This window comes from Citrus sinensis, chromosome 7 (assembly GCF_022201045.2).
Source record: "Citrus sinensis cultivar Valencia sweet orange chromosome 7, DVS_A1.0, whole genome shotgun sequence".
In the NCBI taxonomy this organism is placed as follows: domain Eukaryota; kingdom Viridiplantae; phylum Streptophyta; class Magnoliopsida; order Sapindales; family Rutaceae; genus Citrus; species Citrus sinensis.
In genome coordinates this window covers 5,216,358-5,238,445 of record NC_068562.1, presented here as the reverse complement: position 1 = coordinate 5,238,445, position 22,088 = coordinate 5,216,358, and the positions used below count along the sequence as shown (strand labels likewise).

Sequence of the window (22,088 nt, the reverse complement as noted above, 5' to 3'; positions counted from 1 at the left end):
AGGGGTGTATCTTACATTAATTGTAAGATAGAGGATCCGTTGTTAATTTAAAATTAAAACTCTAGGTTGTTATTATTTTTCTACCCTGAGGTTTGAGTTATTATCATTTAGATGCCATGTTTCAGTTAATAGGCAACGGGCAATTGCCTCCCCGCCTACAAAGCCCAACTTTTAACAGAACTTTGTTAAATTACTATTTTACCGTGTAAACACGGATGAAGTTTAAAAAATAAAATAGACGGGAAAAAACCGTCCAGCTTTTTGATGACGAAAAAAGCTCCATTACGGCGAGGGCAAACGTGTCACTACAATTGGCAGTGGTAAACAGCATCGCGAGCACGCAGTTGATTAGAACAAATCAAGGCATAAAAGTCATATTTGCTGACTGCGGAGCCTATACTTTTCTTACCAAGACCCAAATAATTTCATCAAAGAATTACTTTATTTAATTTTATATCTACAATTTTCCATTGTCATATACACACACACACACACTTCAATATGAAAAAAAAAAAAACCACATCTCAATTTCTTTACAAATACATTCATTCATACACGATGACAAAGTTTGATCTCTTATTAAGGAAAATTACCGCCTCTAAAATGTAATTCGGTTTCCGTGGTCGGGGTGTTTCAGCGAATATAATTAATCATACATGACTCTTTGGAAGGATCCGCCACTTCTTGATTGAGTAGGATAGTTCGTATTCTTTTCTCTGTAAAGCCAATAACTTGGCACGTTGGTGCTTGTGTACAGTACATGAATCCCATGTCCAGCTACCGCATTGTCCCTTCCTACCATTTCTCCCGAGAATAGTGGACTCCGCCTATCTCTTCGACGAATATTGACCGCACCTTTTATTTTATACCATTGTTGAGGGGGGGGGGGGGGGGGGGGTTGGGGTGGGGGCGGGGGCGAAGAGCCCACTAGGCAAACGAAGTGATGATGAGGTGGTTTTGGAGTTAATGCTAGCTAGAATTGTTAATTATTAATTAATTTGTAACCTTAAATTAGAGTAAGTAGCTGCTGACAAGACCACTGGAGTGGGTAATTTCCGTTGTTGCTCACGTTCGCGGTCGGTTGGCAAATATTATTTTCTACTTCCTGCAATGCGAATCGACCATTAGAATATTAAGAGCCCGGTCTTTTTAACACTTGTTGGTCTATAGGATTAGTATAGCAAAGACAAGAGATCCATCATCGATGAAATAATAAGCTCCTGGTGACATGAGCAAAGAACCAATCTCGAATGTAATTGCTGACGCCAATGGTGTATTGGAGATCATCATTGGAATATAAAATCTGCATATCCTTCTCATAATCCGTATTGCACAAATCTATTTGTAAGTTATATTCAAAATTATTATTAAGCTGTAAATAAATTAATTAATGGTGTATCGACTAAAGCGAATTTAAGTTAAATTATTTAATTAGAGAACTAACTGTCAGAGGGTCTAGTGAGCGATGGGTTCTTAAATTTCTTGTGGGGATCTGGCATGAAGAATTCAGCAGCTGACCGGTGACGGATTCCGATTTTCCACAGTGTAAGACCATTTCTAGGTGGCTCATGAATAAGAGTTCTAAAGTTCATCTTTGATCCTGTGTTCCAAACAGCGACAAAGAATCATATGTCTTCAGCATGTCAACGTATTACGCACTCGAGGTACCTTATACCCTTGCACGGAGAGCTCAAAGCAATTTGTTTCCAGCAGGGCTCCCTGTTTTGGAAATCGGACCTTTTGTTTACTCTCTCACGAGTGAGTATTTCTTTCATTTCTCTCACTAATATAATTTATCTTTCTCTATGACTTGGTTTCTAATTATTTTTATATTGGCTTATGAAATGCTTCCAAATAAGAGGGGAATTTTCGGTCAAGTTTTCGATATTCTAAATATAATCGCATCTCTTCTCCTATTGGGACTCGTGCTGGACGGTTAAGAATAGTCTCTTAAGTTGAAAAAACACTTAATTATATATAAATCTCGTCCCTTTAATAATTGAGAATGATAGCTAGTTATTGATACGGGTGCGCAGTGCTCATTATCAAGAGGAAAAGTTGGGGATGAAACTATGATTTCTCAAACGTTTTTGAGAGATCAATATTTTCATTTTCAACTGTTAATTTCAATCGGTGATTGGTAAAGATGGATCTTCCCAAATGCAACTAAACAACTTTAAAAATAATGGCCCATTAAATTAATAACGCTGCCCTTGTCTTTTGAAGAAATTATAGAATGTATCAGAAATATTATGTCAGTTATACAATAATAAGACATGTATGTATTTATTTTGAAAAATCACCACGCAAATGATGATTATATTAAATTTAATTACATATGTCATCTATGTATTACTTAGTTTTATTACCTCATATTTATTAATTCTTTTGTCTTTTGTGACTCCAACAACGGGACTTGCACAATTGGAGAAGGGGCGGTTTAATTTTATAAAATATTTAAACAGGGGAATTTAACAATTTCAATCATGACTCAAATAAAATATTCATAAATTTCCATTCTTGTAGGTGTATGAGTTGATGATTAAAAAGAAAATTAGATAACGTGAAAAATTAATGAATTTTCGGAAGAAAGATTTCAGCAGTGAATATTGTGTACATATAGATTGCTTATTGACATGGAATAAGAACAACAAATAATGCCTAGAATCATATGCTAAAATATATGACATATCTACACTAGAATTTTGGAAATGGGACAGAAAGAATTAAACAAATACAACATCCTCCTGAGCTTAATTAATCAAGTTCTAGGGGGTCCTTCTAGGCGAATATAGTCATATAGTACTCCTTGGAAAGGGCTTCTACTCCTTGACTGAGTTAGATAGATTGTATTTCTTCCTCGGTTAAGTAAAACGCTCGGTACATCAATGCTGTATAATCTATACAGACCGTGGATTCCATGTCTGGCAATGGCATTGTCCTTTCCTATTGTCCCCGTTGCAAAATGAGGCGGATCTGCGTTTGGGTTGTTGAATCGAACCTTTAAAACAATTGAAAATCCCATTAGCATTGCTAGCATTTTTAAATGCAATTTGGAGAACTAAAAAGAAAAAGCTTTGCAGAATACATGTAAATCAGAGTCTGTGGCCGATGCCAAAGCCAATTGAAGAGTGTAATGGCCATTGTTGTTCAGGTGCTTTAGTTCAAATATAATCCGCCATGTGGTTGGTTTGTATGTCCTGTTTCCCACATCCCTGCAATTCATCATTTGATAGAATATAAGGTCCTGGAAAATGGAAAATCACTTGGTAGTCTCCTGGGTAGGTAAGGATGAAATAAACACCTGGTAACATGAGCAAAGAACCAATCTTTTGCGTGATAACTATCGCCAACAGTATATTCGAGATCATCATTTCGGTATAAATCTACATATCGCTCCCATAATCCGTATTGCCTAAACCTGTAAGCCACAATAAGTTATTGAAATTTTAGCAAATGTAGCATAAGGCTAAATTGTGTAACAACTAAGTTTTGAGCATGGTAATTGAGAGCGGACTTTTCTGGATGATTAGTGTATAATTGGTTGGCAAGTGTCGGATAAGGGTCTGGCACAAAGAATTCAGCTGCTGAGCGATCAGGGATGCCGATTTCCCACAATGTCGGACCTTTTCTGGGCGGCTCATAAACAAGAACTCCCAAGTTGATATTGGAACCTGTAAGTTGAAAAGAAAATGGCAAAGAAGCAATTGATCAGATCAAAAAGAGAGAAGTAATGGAACGAAGGTATTGGTGGACAAACAAAGTTTTCAAATAGGCCTGTCCATGATTTTGGTCCAATAAGATTTCATTTTGATGTGGCTCAACGGAGCCTATCCATCAGTCTGGCCCAATTGAGTTCTTTATTAAAGGGCCCAATGAGGATTTTCTTTTAGAGTGTAGCTTCTAACATTCATAACTAAATCTCTTTATCTGATAGAATAAAAATAATAATAAAAAATTACAGAGAGTTAAATTAAAGTTACTAGAATAAATTAATTAAATTTTAAACATATTTTTCACAATAAAATTCATATTACTAGGAAATTTATTTTTCATTGTTTCAAAATTATTTTGATTTTATCCCAAAAAAATAAAAAATAATTATATCATATATAAAGATTTAAAGATAGTTAGGATTAATGATTTGTAAATATTTTTTGCACTTTCATAAAATTTCTTTTCGACCAATAATAGAACTATGATTATAAAAATGAGATTTTGTAAGAATATTGAACGGGTGTGAAAAGCATAAATCTTTCTTTTTATTTTTCCTTTTTATTCTTTTTATTTTCGTAGTGAAATCCAGCTACAGAATGAACATTGCGTGAAAATAGAATAGTAAAGATGAGACTTCACCTGCTCTGACAGTGATATTGGCACTATATTTATAGTCACCAACAATTCCAGGGATCCACGCATACAAATTATAATCCCCTTGTCGAACATTTTTAATTGAGAAATACCCTCTCTTGTTCGCTTTTGTCCAGAATTGATAACCCTGATTAGGAGAAATTATAAAAGTTGATTAGTTAATTAATAAGCTGAGTCCACAGTGCACCAAAAATTTTTATGACAGGCCCATTTGATCAGACCTTGGAATCTCTCTCCCATGATCCGACACCTCCTGGTGCAGCCAATCCCACATAAGCCGAGTCCGCCCACATCAATCTGTTACTGATGTACCTGATTCAAATAAATAAATGAGTACACTGTTAATGTTACAGATCTCTTATATTACATGCATGTAACTTATAATTTTCTCATATAAATAGTGAGTGGACCCACATCACTCACTATTCATGTAAGAGAATTAAAAGTTACGTACATATAACTTAGTATTAGCCTAATATTACAGGTTTCAAGTATTCTTTAAATAGAGCCCGTGTCCTGTACTTATTTAATAAAAATTTAACAGCTGTAAAAAAAATAAAATTTTATTATTTTATAATTTTATAGAATAGTTATATACCTTAAGGTAATAAATGCCTTAAATAAAAAAAGAAAGAGATTTTCAATCATTGCTACCTGTCGTGGACTCGTAATTGACCAAAGACTCCTCCTCTTTGATTGCGTTTAGGGAAATCCACTGATTCAGGGAAATTATATGGCCATTTTCTAACTTCTACCATCATCTGATTACGAAATTCGGCGTCAGTCGATCATAAGAGTTATTATTACTCCTTTAACGCATCTGTTGAATTTAATATACCTGGCGTTTAGCATCTTCCCAAAGATTAAGGGGTTTTTCTTCGGATGAAACAGAGTTAAGATAAACAAGAGCAGGACCAAAAACTTTCTTCCACGGCTCTCCGTTTCTGAACTCTGTATTTATTTCCTTCCCAGCATAATGAGTACTGGTGAACATCTGGACAATTAATGGACGTCACAGCAGCAACCAAAATTTTAGATAAATGTAAACTATAATTATTATAAAATTTCGGCTTAAACATCATATAAATTTATGAATTGGATGATTGGATGCAGCGAGACTTACCGAGAGGACGACGGGGCCCACGTGAGAAGTTAGGTCTTGTTTGTTGGGGCCACCCGAACGAAACTCGTCGCTTGGTGTGATCATCCAGAATCCAACGGGCGGGTCGGAGGATATCCATCCGTGGACCCGAATATCTTTATCCTCGCTCGAGTACTGGTACTTGTCGTCCACCTGAACAAACAAGCCACAACCAAAGTGGAAAAAGGTATCACATCCGCGTTCACGGGAGAGACTTTGATATTCGAAGCCTAATAAAGTCTACAAACATAAAGACAAAAGTTGCGTCCCATTTTTTCTCCGCTCTCTCCATTCGATAGTCAAAAGAAGGCACTTTATTTCTTTCTACACGGAACACAGTGAACGAATGGATCAACCTTCCACATTCCGTATAAAACATTAAGTTAAATTATACCTCATTCGTATCATTTTTTTAATTAGTTAATTAATTAATTACTTTATGGGGGTCATTTTCACATGAGAGGATACACACAGATCACCGAAGTCTTGATGAAACGAATCTCCTCTTTATTATAGCTTTCTTTCTGGGAATTACTTGTAATATTGGGAGTTTCCTTAAGTTGCCGAGAATAACTTCTGCAGAAAGCTCATCTATCATTACCCTTTTTGTTACTTTTGTTTACCCGCGCAATTGACCACAGGCGACGGCAATCCATTATGTATACATAAGAGAGGAAAATTGAAGTAGTACCTCTCCTCTAAGGTCTGGGTTGATTGGATCTGTCAGGAGAACAGCCTCAGGATAGGCAAGTGGCTGACCGGTTGCCCTGTCTTCAGGCATTGGCATGATTCTTTGCCTATCGTTTGATATTGCCATGAAGTGAAACCTATTCACATTTAAAATTCATTTTAAAAAACTCCAAATCAATCAGCATTTCAGAACCTAAAATTTATATATATGGGCAACAGGCAAAATTAATCCAATTATGCATAAAGTTGACCAGTTAATTGCTTCCGTACTTGTTTTGTTGGAGCTTGAAAACAGTCCTAATTTGATCCATGTCCACGTCAGGCCACCCTTCTTTGCGTTCCATTATGGCGTAAAAGTAAAAGCCCGAGACGCCACGCCGCATTATGTACCTGAAGAGTTTGGTTAATTCAGATTAATTAATTCTATATTAATTTGTGCGGTTGTGTTGGGAAAAAATATTAAGAAATTACACAGCACCTTTTATCAACATTTAAGGGAGCTAGAGACCCACGGAGGGAAATGTTCCATGTTCTCGTGAATGATACCTCTACTTGGTTTTCATCTTGCATAATCACCTTAAAATCCGTTGCAATTAATCTGCATGCACATATATATGCCAAATGGTATATAAAGATAATAATTAATTTCAATTTGAAGCACACATATCTGTGACAATGCTTAGTCAAGAAAATCCCAAGGAAGAGAATTGAATTTACTTGTCATAGGAACCTTGTTTTTCCGGCTCGTACCAAACGACGTCCCAATACCTGAAATTTGTTCAATTTTTAATTTCAAATTTACATATAGAATCTAAGTAAAATGACCAACTCATTAAGAGAATACCATACATACCCTCGATTATCTTCTTCATTCTGTGTCTCTAGTACATTGTCAATTTCATTATATTTTATTCCAATGACTTCACCCTCTGGATTTGACAAAGTGACTTGCACAAGGCCATTATCCATCACCACCTGAACCACAAATAATTTAAAAGTTGAAAACACTTTATATTAAAAATGCAAGTCCATTTCTCTCTGGAGTTCCCCCCCCACCTTTTTCCGAATAAACTAATAAGGCTAGCAGATCAATTAATAAATAGTTGAAGGATAAAGATTGTCAGGGCGCTTTATACCAGTCGTCGGTGTTTGGTATTTAGTTGGACTCCAAGCGAAGTCTTCAATTCTCGGGGGTTGCTGCAAACGAACGGATATAATTGTAATACTTTAGTGCAGCAAAGTAATTAATTACAGAGAATGTTGGCAACCGAAAGTCCGAAAGGTTTATCCTTTCAAGACTCAAGTAAAGAAATTGAAGATAATAATAGATATAAAAAATTCCTTCTATTGGAATAAAGGTTAGAAATCAAATATTTTGGGATATTGCGGTCAATTTAGTTGTAATGATGGAAGCATTGCTTTCTGATCGTGATAAGCCAATTCACATTTTCATCCAGATCAATTCAAAGGATTCACAGTGGCAAATACGATAAAGACGTTGGAAAGAGAAAATTGAAAGTAAGAAAATGTGTAAGGGACCGTCTGTTTAAGTTAAAATGGTCACAAGCAAAAGATGGAACTCAGTCATGATGAGCTACGGTCACCATCTCATGACAAATTTTGTGGTTGATATAAAACAATACAAGCGACCATTTTGGAAACAACAAAATGGGATAATAAATATAATTTCGTCTTTCATATGTGTAACAGGAACAAAGGCAAGACTAAAATCAATAACCTACATATATAAAGCATCGATCATTAAACACAAAATAATAAATAGGCCATGAATGGAAGTTAGCACGAAAACTTCTTTTTCAAAGTACGCTTCTTCTCTCTCTCACATGCAAACATGCACAGAACACAAGCAGAAAATGTAATGATAGAGAGAGAGAGAGAGAGAGAGAGAGAGAGAGAGAGATGAGCAAGAACCTTACTGGGATCTTCTCGGAACTAACTCCGATGAAGAACATGAGAAGTAATGCAGCAACCAAACTCCCTTTTCGTTTCCACCTAACCTTCTCCATTAACTATTTTCTAATGAACGAAGGCCTGAAAACAACAACATGCATACCAAACGTGAACAGAACACTCTTTAAACATAGCAATTTGGAGTCGTTTATAATATACTTTCAGAAGCAGAAAATGGTAAGCCAAGGTGGCAAGTAATTAATTATAGAACCCCATAAAAGGAAAAAAATAAAAAAAATTCTTAGTATGATGGTAATTGAGAAAATGGACATACCCTTGTAAATGCAAATGAAGAAGGTAACAGAGAAGATGTTGTCTAGCTAGCTCTACTTGGTGAACGTTACCAAATAATGGTGCTTGCTAGGAACCTTAATTGCTTCAAAAACGTGCATATTGTAATGGCTAATGAATGGCCTTTATATAACTTTCATCTAAGAAGAGAACGGCTCCTTGCCAACTTCTTTCAATTTTTTAAACGTTTTTGACTATTTCTTAAATATGGAAATTTCTTTTCTTCATTGCAGAATATAATGTCAAAGGTACTGCCTTTGCTTTTCTTGTTTCGCGGTTTAATTTTCTTTGCGACAGCAGAGAGATACGTCAGTCTGCTGGACCAAGTTATTTGGTAATTTTGTCATGGGAAAAGTATCACGTGACGTTCAAGACAAGTGATTAAAATTTTAATTTCTTCAAATATTTGGGTAATTTTCACTCGAGTGGCACATTGAAATAAAAGAAAAATTAAATTTTAGTCCTACGAGATTCGATAGTACGGTAGAAACATCCTAACTGGCGGGTGCTTATTGCTTAATGCTTAATTACCAGAACAAAGAGAGTGAGAGAGAGAAAAAAAAAAAAAACGAATTGCGGGTGCCGAACTTTTTGGGGGCAGTCAATTGGTCCAATATATCGATTAACAATTTTAACATTGAAAATGTGAATATTATTGATTAATGCAAAACCTATTATTCACAAAACCATTATTAGCTCCCTAAAGTCGATGTTTTAGTATTGAGGATACTCCTTACGTTTCGATATTAGTTCCCATTACCGTAACTGCATGCCAGTTAAATTATTATAAAAAAGATAATGGGTTAGGTTGTTCTAATTTAAAATTTTGACTTAAATAGTCAATGAATAACTATTATTAAATAATATTTTGACTTTTAATATTTATCATTGAATTGCTTGAAGCCAATGGTTCAAGAATTATGTTAAACTTTTAAATAAAAAATTTAAGTCATATTTTCTCTCATTTTCTTCTCTTTTGTCTCCGTTTTTTCTATATAAATAAAATATATGATTTTTTTTTTATATTACCATCAAAAGTCCGCCGAGACTTGCCTTATATAATCCATCTAAAATCCGGTTTGAAAATCCAATATAAAATGGAGATATCTACTCTTAAATCAAGAGAAATATTACTTCCACAATCATATAAAAAAAAATTTAATTCTCTCTTATGAGGTGTCGGCCACAACGCTAAAAATTAATTTTAAAAATAAAACTATTTAATACAGTATGCTAATCCAATTATAAAAATTACAAAAGTATATAATGCATATGATTCTAACAAAAACAATTTTATAAGTATAATTATATTCTTTTTATTGTTCACCTAAAACTAATAATTGCAAAATTAACAATTTTGTAATAAAACAAAGTCAAATATATCTTATTATAATTTTTTAATGATTAAATGCAGCTTCCGAAGAAAAACAAAGGAAGCGTGTCGAATAAGCCGTTTTAGAGAGAGATTTTTCTAACGCAATCGAGCAAATCGTGTGCAAATTGAAGTAATAATGTTTAGAAATTTAGGTAAGAACTTGACCTTGAAACTGGACCAGAATACTAATAAAATTATTCGTTGATAACTACAACCTGTGAGGCCACCGCTTGGAAATGGAAATCGGGGTAATTAAAATGACCTACTTCAGAGTTCAGAGAGCATGTGAATTTTTTTTTTTCAATTATGCCTTGTAAAACACTTCAAAAAGAAAGAAAAAAAAAAAAAGAAGAAGAATAAATTGAGAACATGCATGGGAGCCACAAGAAACAATTGCATCCCATACAACAGAGTCGCCCGTGACATTTTTCTCAGAACTAATTTTACCTGAACCACTAACACGTACGTACTCTCTGTGCTTCTGTATTTAACCTAACGTACGTGTAAGTTAAAAATGTTAAATTATGTTCGGCAAGTCATTCTACGCATTGGCCGTGGACCACAATAGCAACAGTGTAGGTGGGCTGCATATGACAACGCATGAAATATTATCTATAAAAATTTTAACTAATTTGTTCATCGGCTGGATCAGGCATTATTCAAAGTCTATTAAATTATTAGGTTTAACAAACCGATAAGAATGAACATGGTTCCTGAGTTGTTTAATGACTCATTACGTCAAAATTGGTTAGTTAAATTAATGTTGCCAGTTGTTTAATGAGTCATTATGTCAATGAGTTCGTTAAAATGGTTGAACTTACTACAATAGACATCAAAATTGATTAATCTACATTACATGGAATCAATGGAAGCATGCCGATTAAGTCGTATTTGTGTTATTTCTGTGTTGATTCCTGACACACTTGTAATTTCTTATTTTTTGTCTAATTTCCTATTGGTCTCCGTCGTTGATTAGCATGATCTCATCTCAATTCTCAACCTTTTCATTTGATGAATTGGTTTTTGGGTTATTGTAATCAAATTGACGTTATTTAGGCATATAATCTCAATACACTACAATATGTACTAGACTACTGTAGCAAAAAAACTTATTACTACTCCAATTAATCAGTTTAAATGAATGAGTTTATATTATTATTTTTTTAAAAAAAAAGGTTTCATTTCCTAAGCATTCACCGTAAACACATTTTGCTTAGACCTTATACATATAATTAGGATAATATATGATGGTATTATTATTATAACCTATGATGACAGGATTTGTTGGAGACCATTTGAGATCAAGACTATAAGAACACGCATGGCTACAGTTGTTCCTCTAACTTCTTCCCCCTTGTAGCAAAATCCATATACATAATTATATCTTTAAAACTTTATTGACAGAATTAGATGGTGTGAAGTTCTAATTGATTAATATCCATTATATTTTGTCCATCACGTACCATTGGGCATTCGCCAACAAGAACCCACAGGTGAACAACCTCTGCTCCAAAAAAGTTGCTTTGATTGTTTGTCGTCACTTTAGTGGATTCTAAAAGCTAGAATGCACCAACCCCGCTATCGAAAACGACACTAGAAATTAAGCCATGAACCAGCAGCAAAGACAAAAGCAAATCACATGACACCAAATATGACAGTCAGTTGATGAAACGTGGCAACACCTGAAATTCTTTAACAATGACATCATTGTTATGAATTTGGATCCGGAGATCGCTAGTATTTGAGTTCAGGGGTCGGGCTGTAATGCAGTGCTGCATGTCATGCAGCTGCCTTTATTATTTTTTTAATAATGCGGATGTAACCGGCCACCGATTCGCTCCTTTTAATCGCTTAAAGCGGCAAATGTTAAAAGAAACTATCATAGAACTCCCTCATTTTAGGAAATATTAAGATAATCAATTCAAAACTAGTAAATTATCAAAGACCCCCTCAACTTTACACCAAAAAAATACTTCCTTTTTCTTTTGATTCATGGAAAATATAGTTAATATATTTAACTTATATCCTAAAAGAAACATAATTAAATAAAATTAATTGGACTAATATATTTAAATAAAAATAATTATATTATTTTTCTTAATATTACATTATAAATTTAATGATATTTTGCCTTAAAAAATGTAACTTATGTACTAATGAGAATACTATTTAAATATAATAAATGGAAATAATTATATATTAATTAAAAAATTTAATTTATTAATTGCACTATTTTTAATATTATGTAATAAATATAATGATATTTTGCTTACAAAACTATCAAAATAATTTTATCAACTTTTAATTACATTAGAATCCGAGTATCTAAACATATAACGAAATCGATTTATTTCCAGATATTTAGAAGAAATCAATTCCAGGATCTCACGATTCACATTCAAGGACTTAAATCCCTACCTACTAAAATGAGGACAATATTTATCCAACTATCAAATAATTATCATTCCAAACATCGTAATTACCCCTCAAATGTTGTTGTTGTTATTATTAGTGGCCAATATTAGTATGTTTTATGTATACCCTCTAAAACAAATATTCATATATTACAAAAATATAAAGCATCTAATATTTGATATTTTTAAATAAAACTCATAATCAATCTCTTGTGCAAATTAATTCATACTATCTTAAGTGAGATTAATTATTTTATTTAATCCTTTTTGCTATAATAATTTTTTTGTTAAACATTAATCAAATTCATAATGGTACATAACATGGATAATTACAATTTGAATGCAACTAATATTGAATAATGTTGTATTATGTTATACTTATAGTTATATAATTTAAGCATGACAGTTATATTTCTAAATTAAATTAAATTATTTGAGTAACATTGCACTCACTATATGGGTACATGATTTGTCTACTAAATGATGTGCAAGTATTATAAAATATGTTCAATCTTAAATTTATATCTATATTTTTTTGAAATTAAGTTAATTTATATCACAACCAAAAAAAATTAAATTATTTAAAAATATGAAAAATATAAATTCATTTTCATAGTAAGCAGTATGTTTTACTAAATTTACTTTTAAAACATTTTATGCCATTGGGGAGAAATATAGTCTTTTAAATTCATTTTTATTTATACGTCTTAAGCTTGTTATAATCTTTGCCACATGAAATATGTTTTCACTGTAATTCTCGCTAAATTTAATTTATATACTTTTATTCTAGTGGTAAAAGAAATTGAATTTGAATATAATTTTTTCAATTTAGTTTTTTTTAACTGATTAAGCATCATGTTACTGTATTACACAGATATTTACAACTGTTATAACAGCAGATTATTACACTGATATTTACAATTAGATATACAAACTGAGACTTATATTATTACATTTTAAATTCTATGAAGTAAGTGCCCAGACAAATAACCCTCACGGAGGAGGAGTGTCTCCACTCCACTTGTATTTCGTAAGGGAGAAAAATTTTACAAATAATCTCCATATAATTATGTTTAATTAAGGGAGTTTGAGTCTATGAGGACTCGAATTATTGCCCTCATAGTCATGTTTTACTTTAATGGTGTGTTTACTTCATGGAATGAGGAATGAGAATGAAGGAATAAAAATGAAACATATATTTACTTGGCAAAATGTAATTTGGGAATGAGAATAAAATGTGTGGGTCCCACACAATTTGGGAATAAGGAATGGGAATCTCATTCCCGGGGGTTGGGAATGTGAATGAAATATATGTTTACTTTTGTATTCCTCTAATTTTTTCATATTTTCTAAATTACCCTCATTCAAATCACAATTAATTTTATTATTTTAATTTATCAAAAATTTATTATTATTTTAAATGTCATTAATGATAATTATTATTATTATCAAATTTTATTAACTTTATTATTTTAGTTATTATTAATTATTTTTATTTTTATTATTAATATTATCATTATTAACAATAAAAATAATGATAAAAATAATAATTAATAAAAATAATTAATTTATCATTATTTTTATTATTATTAATAAAAATAATAATAAAAATAATTAATAATAACTAAAATAATAAAGTTAATAAAATTTAATAGTAATAATAATCTAATTTTCATTATCTAGATATAAAAATGATATTAATTAAAAATAATAATAAATGTTAATAATAATATTAATAAAAATAATATTAACAATAATTAATAATAATTAAAATAATAAAGTTAATAAAATTTAATAATAATAATAATAAATGTTAATAATGATAATATTAATAAAAATAATAATAACAATAATTAATAATAACTAAAATAATAAAGTCAATAAAATTTAATAATAATAAATGTTAATAATAATAGTAATAATAAAAACAACAATAATGATAATATTGTTAATAATGATAAATTAATTATTTTTATTAATTATTAATACTATAAGTATTTTGGTAAATTGATTTTCATTCACATTCCTCATTCCCATTTATTTTGTCAAGTAAATACATCAATGACATTTCAGCACATTCTCATTCCCATTTATTTTTGCCGAGTAAACATTAAAATCGCATTCTCATTCCAACTCATTCTCATTCCCAGCCCATTCCTATTCTACCACATTCTCATTCTATGACGTAAACGCACCATAAGGTCAATGGTTCACCACTGGGCTAAAGCCTAAGTGGCTAATTTAGCTTAATAACAACTAAATTTACTCCCATGGATTCAAACATCAACTATTTTGTTTTTAATTCAAATGATTTACAACTGCATTAATTAGTACCCACAACGTGATTATTAATATACTTACAAAGTAATATATCTCATCTATATTAAATTATCAATATATTTGTAGAAAATTAATTTTATATTAGCACAAAAGTTTAAAATATATCTTTTTTATGTAAAATTTATACATAGAAAAATTTTGGCAAGTAAAACTACCGCCTCAATGAAAATATTATTTACAAATTACAAAAATGAATTTTTAGATTTTGAATGGTCACAACAAATTTATCCGTGGAAGTTTTGTCATACATCATCACTCTTTTGTAACTTGCAAAAATCAATTGCATAATCAAAATGTTAATGATATCCATCGAGTGCAAAAATAGCGTAGGACATATGTACATTCTTATTATATTTAATTATAAATCCCACAGGATATGATATTAATAATAATAACTGTAGTAATATCCAACAAGCACACAGAAAAAAAAATAGAGATGCTCAACTAAAATAGATTAACTAAACTTTAATCTTGTAAATTAAAGTATTTTTGTAACTTAACTTATATCATCATAGCTTTAGAAGCATAGCAATTGCAATCCTTCTTACTTGTTATTTATTTATTTACCGTTGACGTTATGAAAAACTAAAGCAATTAATTTGAAAAGTAAAGAGAAAGATGAAAATAAATGCATAGATTTATTTTTAATATAATTAAACGCTATTAATTAAAATGATTACAATGAGAATAGATATGTATAAAAGTTAAAAGCTCAAGTATACATACAATCAAACTCAAAAGATTGCATGAAGTAATGAAGATGAAAAAAAAAAGGACTTAGATTATGGACTCAAAATGTTGAAAATGATGAAGGGTTGCAATAAAAAAATTCTTAGTATTATGTGGTAAATTGATATTTGTTAAAATAGTAAGGGGTCAACCATAATTTGCCTTATTGATATTATTGTTATTTTCAACAAGTAATTTATTATTAGTAAAAAAAAAGAACCTGAAACATGTACTGGTAGTGTTGGAATATAATAAAAATAATAGGAACATAAAACCATTATTAGAGTTTAACAAGAGTTGAGGAGCATAACTTAAAAGTTTGAAGAACTTAACAAAAATATGATAAAGTTTAATAATAAGTCGAGAACTAGAAAATAAACTTGAAATATCTAAGTAAAATGTTAGAAATCAATAAAAAGAGTTGGAATACAGAACCAAAAAGTTGTGGGAACAAGAGTAGAAGAAGTTAACCTAAAAGTTGAAATAACTTATCATGAATTTGATAAATTCAAACACGAAATAGGGATCTGAAAAGTAAATTTGACATATTTACCCAAAATTTGAAATTCAATGAAAAGAGTAGAAATATTGAACAAAAAAGTTGTGAAAAGATAAGTTGGAATAACTTAGCGATAACTAGATAAAGTCTAACAGGATATAGAGATATAAAAAATAAACTTGAAATGTTAACCTAAAAATTTGAAATTTAATAAGAAGAGTGGAAATATAGAACAAATAACTGGTGGAAAAATGAATTGAAACAACTTACCAAGAATTTGATAAATTTTAATGGAAAGTGGGGATCTAAAAATTAAACTTGAAATTTCCAAACAAAAAGTGGGAATTCAATAAAAAGAGTAGGAATATAAAACCAAAAAGTGGTGGAAAAAAGAGTTGAAGAGGTTAACCTAAAATTTGGAAAGAGTTACCAAGAATATGATAAATCCAACAATAATTAGGGATCAAAAAATAAACTTGAAACATTCACGAAAAATACTTAAATTAAATGAAAAGAGTAGAAATATAGAACAAAAAAAATGGTGAAAACAAGAGTTGAGGAGCATAACTTAAAAGTTCGAAGAACTTAAGAAAAATATGATAAAGTTTAACAATAAGTTGAGATCTATAAAATGAACTTGAAATATTTAACCAAAATATTAGAAATTAATTAAAAGAATTGGAATACAAATACAAAAAGTAGTGGGAACAAGAGTGGAAGAAGTTACCCAAAAGTTGAAATAACTTAACAAAGATTTGATAAATTCTAACGCAAAGTAGGGATCTAAAAAGTAAATTTGACATATTTACCCAAAATTTGAAATTCAATAAAAAGAGCAGAAATATTGAACCACAAAGTGCTGGAAAAATAAGTTGGAACAACTTAACGATAACTAGATAAAGTCTAACAGGATATAGAGATATAAAAAATAAACTTGAAAAATCAACCTAAAAATTTGGAATTCAATAAGAAGAGTGGAAATATAGAACGAATAACCGGTGGAAAAATAAATTGAAACAACTTACTAAGAATTTGATAAATTTTAATTGAAAGTGGGAATTTAGAAATTTAACTTGAAATTTCCAAATAAAATGTTGGAATTCAATAAAAAGAGTAGGAATATAAAACCAAAAAGTGGTGGAAAAAAGAGTTGAAGAGGTTAACCTAAAATTCGGAAAGAGTTACCAAGAATATGATAAATCCAACAATAATTAGGGATCAAAAAATAAACTTGAAACATTCACGAAAAATACTTAAATTCAATGAAAAGAGTAGAAATATAAAACAAAAAAAATGGTGGAAACAAGAGTTGGGGAGCATAACCTAAAAGTTCGAAGAACTTAACAAGAATATGATAAAGTTTAACAATAAGTTGAGATCTATAAAATGAACTTGAAATATTTAACCAAAATATTAGAAATCAATTAAAAGAATTGGAATAAAGAACCAAAAAGTAGTGGAAACAAGAGTAGAAGAAGTTAACCCAAAAGTTGAAATAACTTAACAAGAATTTGATAAATTTTAACAGAAAATAGAGATCTAAAAATTGAACTTGAAATTTCTAAACAAAATGTTGGAATTTAATAAAACGAGTAGGAATATAGAACAAAAAAGTGGTGGAAAAATAAATCGAAATAATTTACCAAAAACTAGATAAAGTTTAACAAATTGTAGAGATATGAAAATAAACTTGAAATATCTATCAAAAAATATGGAAGTTGATGAAAAGAGTGGAAATATAGAACCAAAAGCTAGTGGGAAAATGAGTTGAAACAACTTACAAAAATTTAGATAAATCATTACTAGAAATAGGAATTTGAAAAGTAAACTTGAAATATGCATTATAAATATTGGAATGTGACAAAATAAGTAGGAATGTAACCATTTTGTGATATGTTTATATTTTTTGTACTATTTTTAAATTTTAAATTATTACAATCTTTTTCCTTATTTAATTAAAATTTTACTCTTTTTTTTCCAAATTTTTTCATAATTTTTTCACATTAAAAACAAATAAAAATATAATTTTCATTATATTATCCGGTTAAAAACCGGTTGTACCGGTTGCATGCATGTGCTGTATGAGATACAGCGCTGCATGGTAGGTTGACTCTGAGTTCAGTATTGATTTTAGCTGCGTTAATTAATGCTTTAAAGTTCTATTGACATTTATATATTTTTATATAATAATACATGGTTAGCATTTATTACAAAACAATTGGTAAAAAGATCAAATCAATACTGAATTAATCCAGAATCTCATTGTTATTGACCGCTATTGCCTCCTAATAATTGCTTCTCCTAATAATTGCTTGATTTTTGGTGCTCGTTGATTACTTTCTTTTCATTTTTTATGTTGTAGTTTGACATTATTATTGCCACTTCGGCCTTGCCCGAAGTAGTGGGCTGCTGCCCTCACAATGCTTGTGAGGGCAGCAGTTCTAGCCCCCACAAAAGTATTGTGGAGGCTAAATGTTCTTTATATCATTCTCCCTTGCGAAATGCAAGTGGAGTATGGACATCCTCTCCTGTGAGAGGTTATTTGTATTGGGCATGTACTTCATAGAATTCATTGTAATAATGTAAGTCCCAATCATGTATATCTGATTGTAAATATCAGTGTAATATCTCTGCTACAATAAGCAGTTGTTGTAAATATCTGTGTAATGCAGTAATCTGATGATTAATCAGTCTCAAAAAAAAAAGTTTGACATTATTATTATTATTATTATTATTATTATTATTATTTTGGTCACATAAACAGAAACGTTGGGACAAAATGTTTTTTAAGTAATGGACATGTAAAGACAATATGGCTTATATCTGTTTTAATTATACTTTGGCTATCCCCCCCCCTCTTTTATTATTGGTTGACATATTTTATAAATAAATAAATATAGAATTCGGATTCTGCTCTGCAAAATCAGTACAGAAATTTTGTGATTCAAATGGCCGGTGCAGAGCAGACGCCCGGTGATTGTTTTAGTATAAATAGGCATTAATTATTTGCCAACTGAGGGGTCGTTTGTTTTTTATTTGAAGTCTGAATTTTAATTATTTTTAAATATTTATGATTTTTAATTTATTTATTTTCTATGATTTATTCTTGATTGTATGCTGTTTAGGTTTATATGGAAAAAAAGTTAAATATTTCAACTTTTATTTGAATAGTAAAGCATCTCAATGAAACTTTAATATTCTCTTATTAATACGTCTACTAAATAAATTCATTTTCTATTATATAAATTATTTTTTTATTATTTTTAATCTATCTCTTTTTTATTTTGGTTATATGCCAGTATTCAACTATTTTTTTTTTAATGAGAATTTTAAACTTAATAAACTTTATGTGAGTCAGTTTTACATCTCTTTATATCTATTTTCACTATTTTTGTAATAGATTTTGAATTTTTATTTGGTACATTAATTTTAATTCAAATAATTAAACAAAAAAATTGTTAATTTTAATTCAAATAATTAAACAAAAATTTTGATTGGCTTATGTAATCAAAAAGAAAAAAAATCAATATTATATACTAAGAATAACATTATAATTATTATATATTAATATGAAAAAATACTTGTGTTAGATATATACTTAATTTTTCATGTTTTGTCAAGGTAAACATTATCAAATTTCTTTCTTTTTTAATCAAATAATTTATTTATAACTTGTCATGTGTTTAGTCGATAAATATAAATATTATTACTATTTATGAGGTTATATTTGTCAAAATATCATGTTTTCATTTTTTTCAAACAAATAATTTAACATTTATATTCAGATAAACATGTTGTTCATATGTATATATTTAGATTTCAAATAAATTTAAACTTGTTCAGATTTCAGGGGAAAAAGAATGCTACCTTAAACTTGAATTTGAGGAATAAAGGCTTGCTTGCTGATTTTCTTCTTCATAGCTTGCTTCTTCCATTTTAGTCTTTGAAGTTCTCTTTATTTACAATTAATTTATTAAACTAAAATACTTCCCACATAGATCCATGACAGCTTATAAAATTTATAAAAATATCTAAACTTTTTAAGTTATTTATAATTTCAGCCCACTTATTATCATCTCTCTTGTTTTTGTATAACCGAAAATACTCACTATGCATAAAATTATCTCCAAGATTTTGTTTGGAATTGAGGTATCGTACCTTTTAAATTACAGTTGTTATGGAAAAAAAAATTATAACTATGAAATAATAATTAAATTTTAAATAAAAATTTTGATAAAATTATTAAAAATATAATAGATTTTTTATTATACAAATAAAAAATTATATTAGCATAATTTCTAAAATATAACAATTAGCATTTATCAAATACTTTAATACTATAATTTTTAATATACAACTAGCTAACATCAATTTCAATCGCAGCATAAATAATCTTGATGTAAATTTTTCTAGTCAAATACGCCGTACAGCCATGGCTTGCGCGCGGCCTAGGCGTAGCACACTCAATGAGCTATCCAATGGTGGCCTGACATTTCGTAAGGTACCTTCTGCATGTTACTGCAGCTACCGTTGGTTATTTATTTATTTTTTCTCTCCTCCCTGAAAGAATCTTGGTACTTAATAAAAGAAAGTGTTCAGGTACATTTTATATTTATTCTTGTACTTTTTTAGTTTCATTTCTTTCTTTCGTTTCTTTTTTGTTAATCAAAGGTCACTTTAATGGTACCTAAAACTTGATTAAAAAAATGACATGTGAAATGTTATGAAGGCAAATGCTATGTTATAATTAATGTAACATACACACTCAACAACAACCACATAAATTATGGGGGCCCATCATTTATGTGGTTGTTGTTGAGTGTGTATGTTACATTAATTGTAACACAGGGGCTCCCTGTTATGAAACAATAGGAGGGTACTGTTTTTCCTTTGGTTTCTTTTAGAGGAAAACTATAGAGCACAGTAGTTGAAGGATATTTTTATCCATAGCATGTGGTTATGTATAGGCTTATAGCTATAAAAGAGACAAAATGGAGAGTAGGTCTTTCAGTAAAATATGAACCATTAAAGATAGGAAAATGGAGAGTTGGTCTTCAATTAAATTCAGTACATTTTTGTCCATCACTCGTGATTATGGACCCCAAAATTTTGACTACTTTTGTAAGTTGTCTTGTAGGTTCACGTTAATTTATATAGTGAGATTATTTGAACTCATTAATTTTTTTTTATTTTTTAATTAATAATTTTATTATTAAAATAATCTTTATGAAATTGCTTAATTAACCATTTCTTCTTCTTTTTTTGTTCTCAATTCTCTCTATTGTCATCAATTTCTTTAAATCTTTTCTTTTAACTGCAAATTATAAATAATTAGTTTCATTTAAACTATCGTAAACTAAGAGGATCAAAGTTCATCATTTAAAAATGAAGATAATCAATTTTTTTCAACTATTAAAATCAATGAATATTAAGAAATCAATTTCTACCAATCACAAAAGATAGTGAATATCAAGAAAAAAAGTTCTTATACATAGAAAGCATGAAATACATAATTAAAAAAAAAAAGTCAAAAGAGAATAAATTGAGAGTTTAGTTTGCATAATGTGAAAGTAGAGTGGGACTATGCAATGGTAAGGTAGAGAGAGAAAAATATTAGCGAAAAATATTTTTGAGATTTAAAATTTTTAATTTTAAAATGGGTGTAGAGATGAATTCGATAGGTTTAAATAACCCTACCCTTACTTATATAATTTCTTGTCTTTTTTAGGAAATCGAATGAAAACTACTTTCTACAATTAAATTGAAAAAAGAAAATATGGAAATGCTTAATTAATTAATTGCCAAATATTGGTTGTTAGGGACCTTAGGGTCGTTATATGAGAATGTTCACAGGATTTCCAAAGCACAAACAACTAATTAATTACACTGACATAAGGGCTATAAAAATTAACATAAAAGATGAGAAATTTAAGTATATATAACAAAAACTTTGTGAAATGGGGTGTAAAACTTCATAGATTTAATGTGAAATAAAAGAAAAAAATGAAAATAGAAATTTCATTGTAAACCAACATTTATATACATTTTTTTTAAATATGTATTTTTATTTATTGTTTGTTGCTTGGTGAAAAAAAATGAGGAAAAAATACTTTCGCGGCTTTGTTTGGAACAGAAGTTTGCTTACCAAAAGCTAACCAAAACGGAATTTTAGTTCAAATTAAGCTTGTTAGAGTTGAAAACGTTAAAAGCATGTTTGGTAGTGAATACAAAAAAAAATTATAATTACCAATAAAAAGCTTGTAGGTG

At 29.7% G+C, this 22,088-nt stretch overlaps 1 protein-coding gene across 2 annotated transcripts; it reads right to left on the bottom strand.

The window, feature by feature from the left end:
- Positions 1 to 2,575: 2,575 nt before the first annotated feature.
- LOC102621817 (probable rhamnogalacturonate lyase B) lies at positions 2,576 to 8,605 on the bottom strand. 2 transcript variants are annotated; one of them, XM_025102197.2, is made up of 17 exons: positions 8,448 to 8,605; positions 8,135 to 8,254; positions 7,339 to 7,399; positions 7,056 to 7,177; positions 6,920 to 6,970; positions 6,681 to 6,800; positions 6,473 to 6,592; positions 6,204 to 6,339; positions 5,495 to 5,665; positions 5,210 to 5,365; positions 5,026 to 5,132; positions 4,593 to 4,683; positions 4,357 to 4,498; positions 3,518 to 3,674; positions 3,305 to 3,421; positions 3,089 to 3,215; positions 2,576 to 3,001 (listed from the first exon to the last, which is right to left on the bottom strand). In XM_025102197.2, exons 2-17 carry the CDS (start codon positions 8,227 to 8,229, stop codon positions 2,762 to 2,764), a joined length of 2,013 nt encoding a protein of 670 aa, XP_024957965.2. In that variant the 5' UTR covers positions 8,230 to 8,254; positions 8,448 to 8,605; the 3' UTR covers positions 2,576 to 2,761. The 2 variants fall into 2 exon arrangements, with proteins under 2 accessions (XP_024957965.2, XP_006466349.2); XM_006466286.4 differs by lacking the exon at positions 8,448 to 8,605 and having other exon boundaries at positions 8,140 to 8,254.
- Positions 8,606 to 22,088: the final 13,483 nt, after the last annotated feature.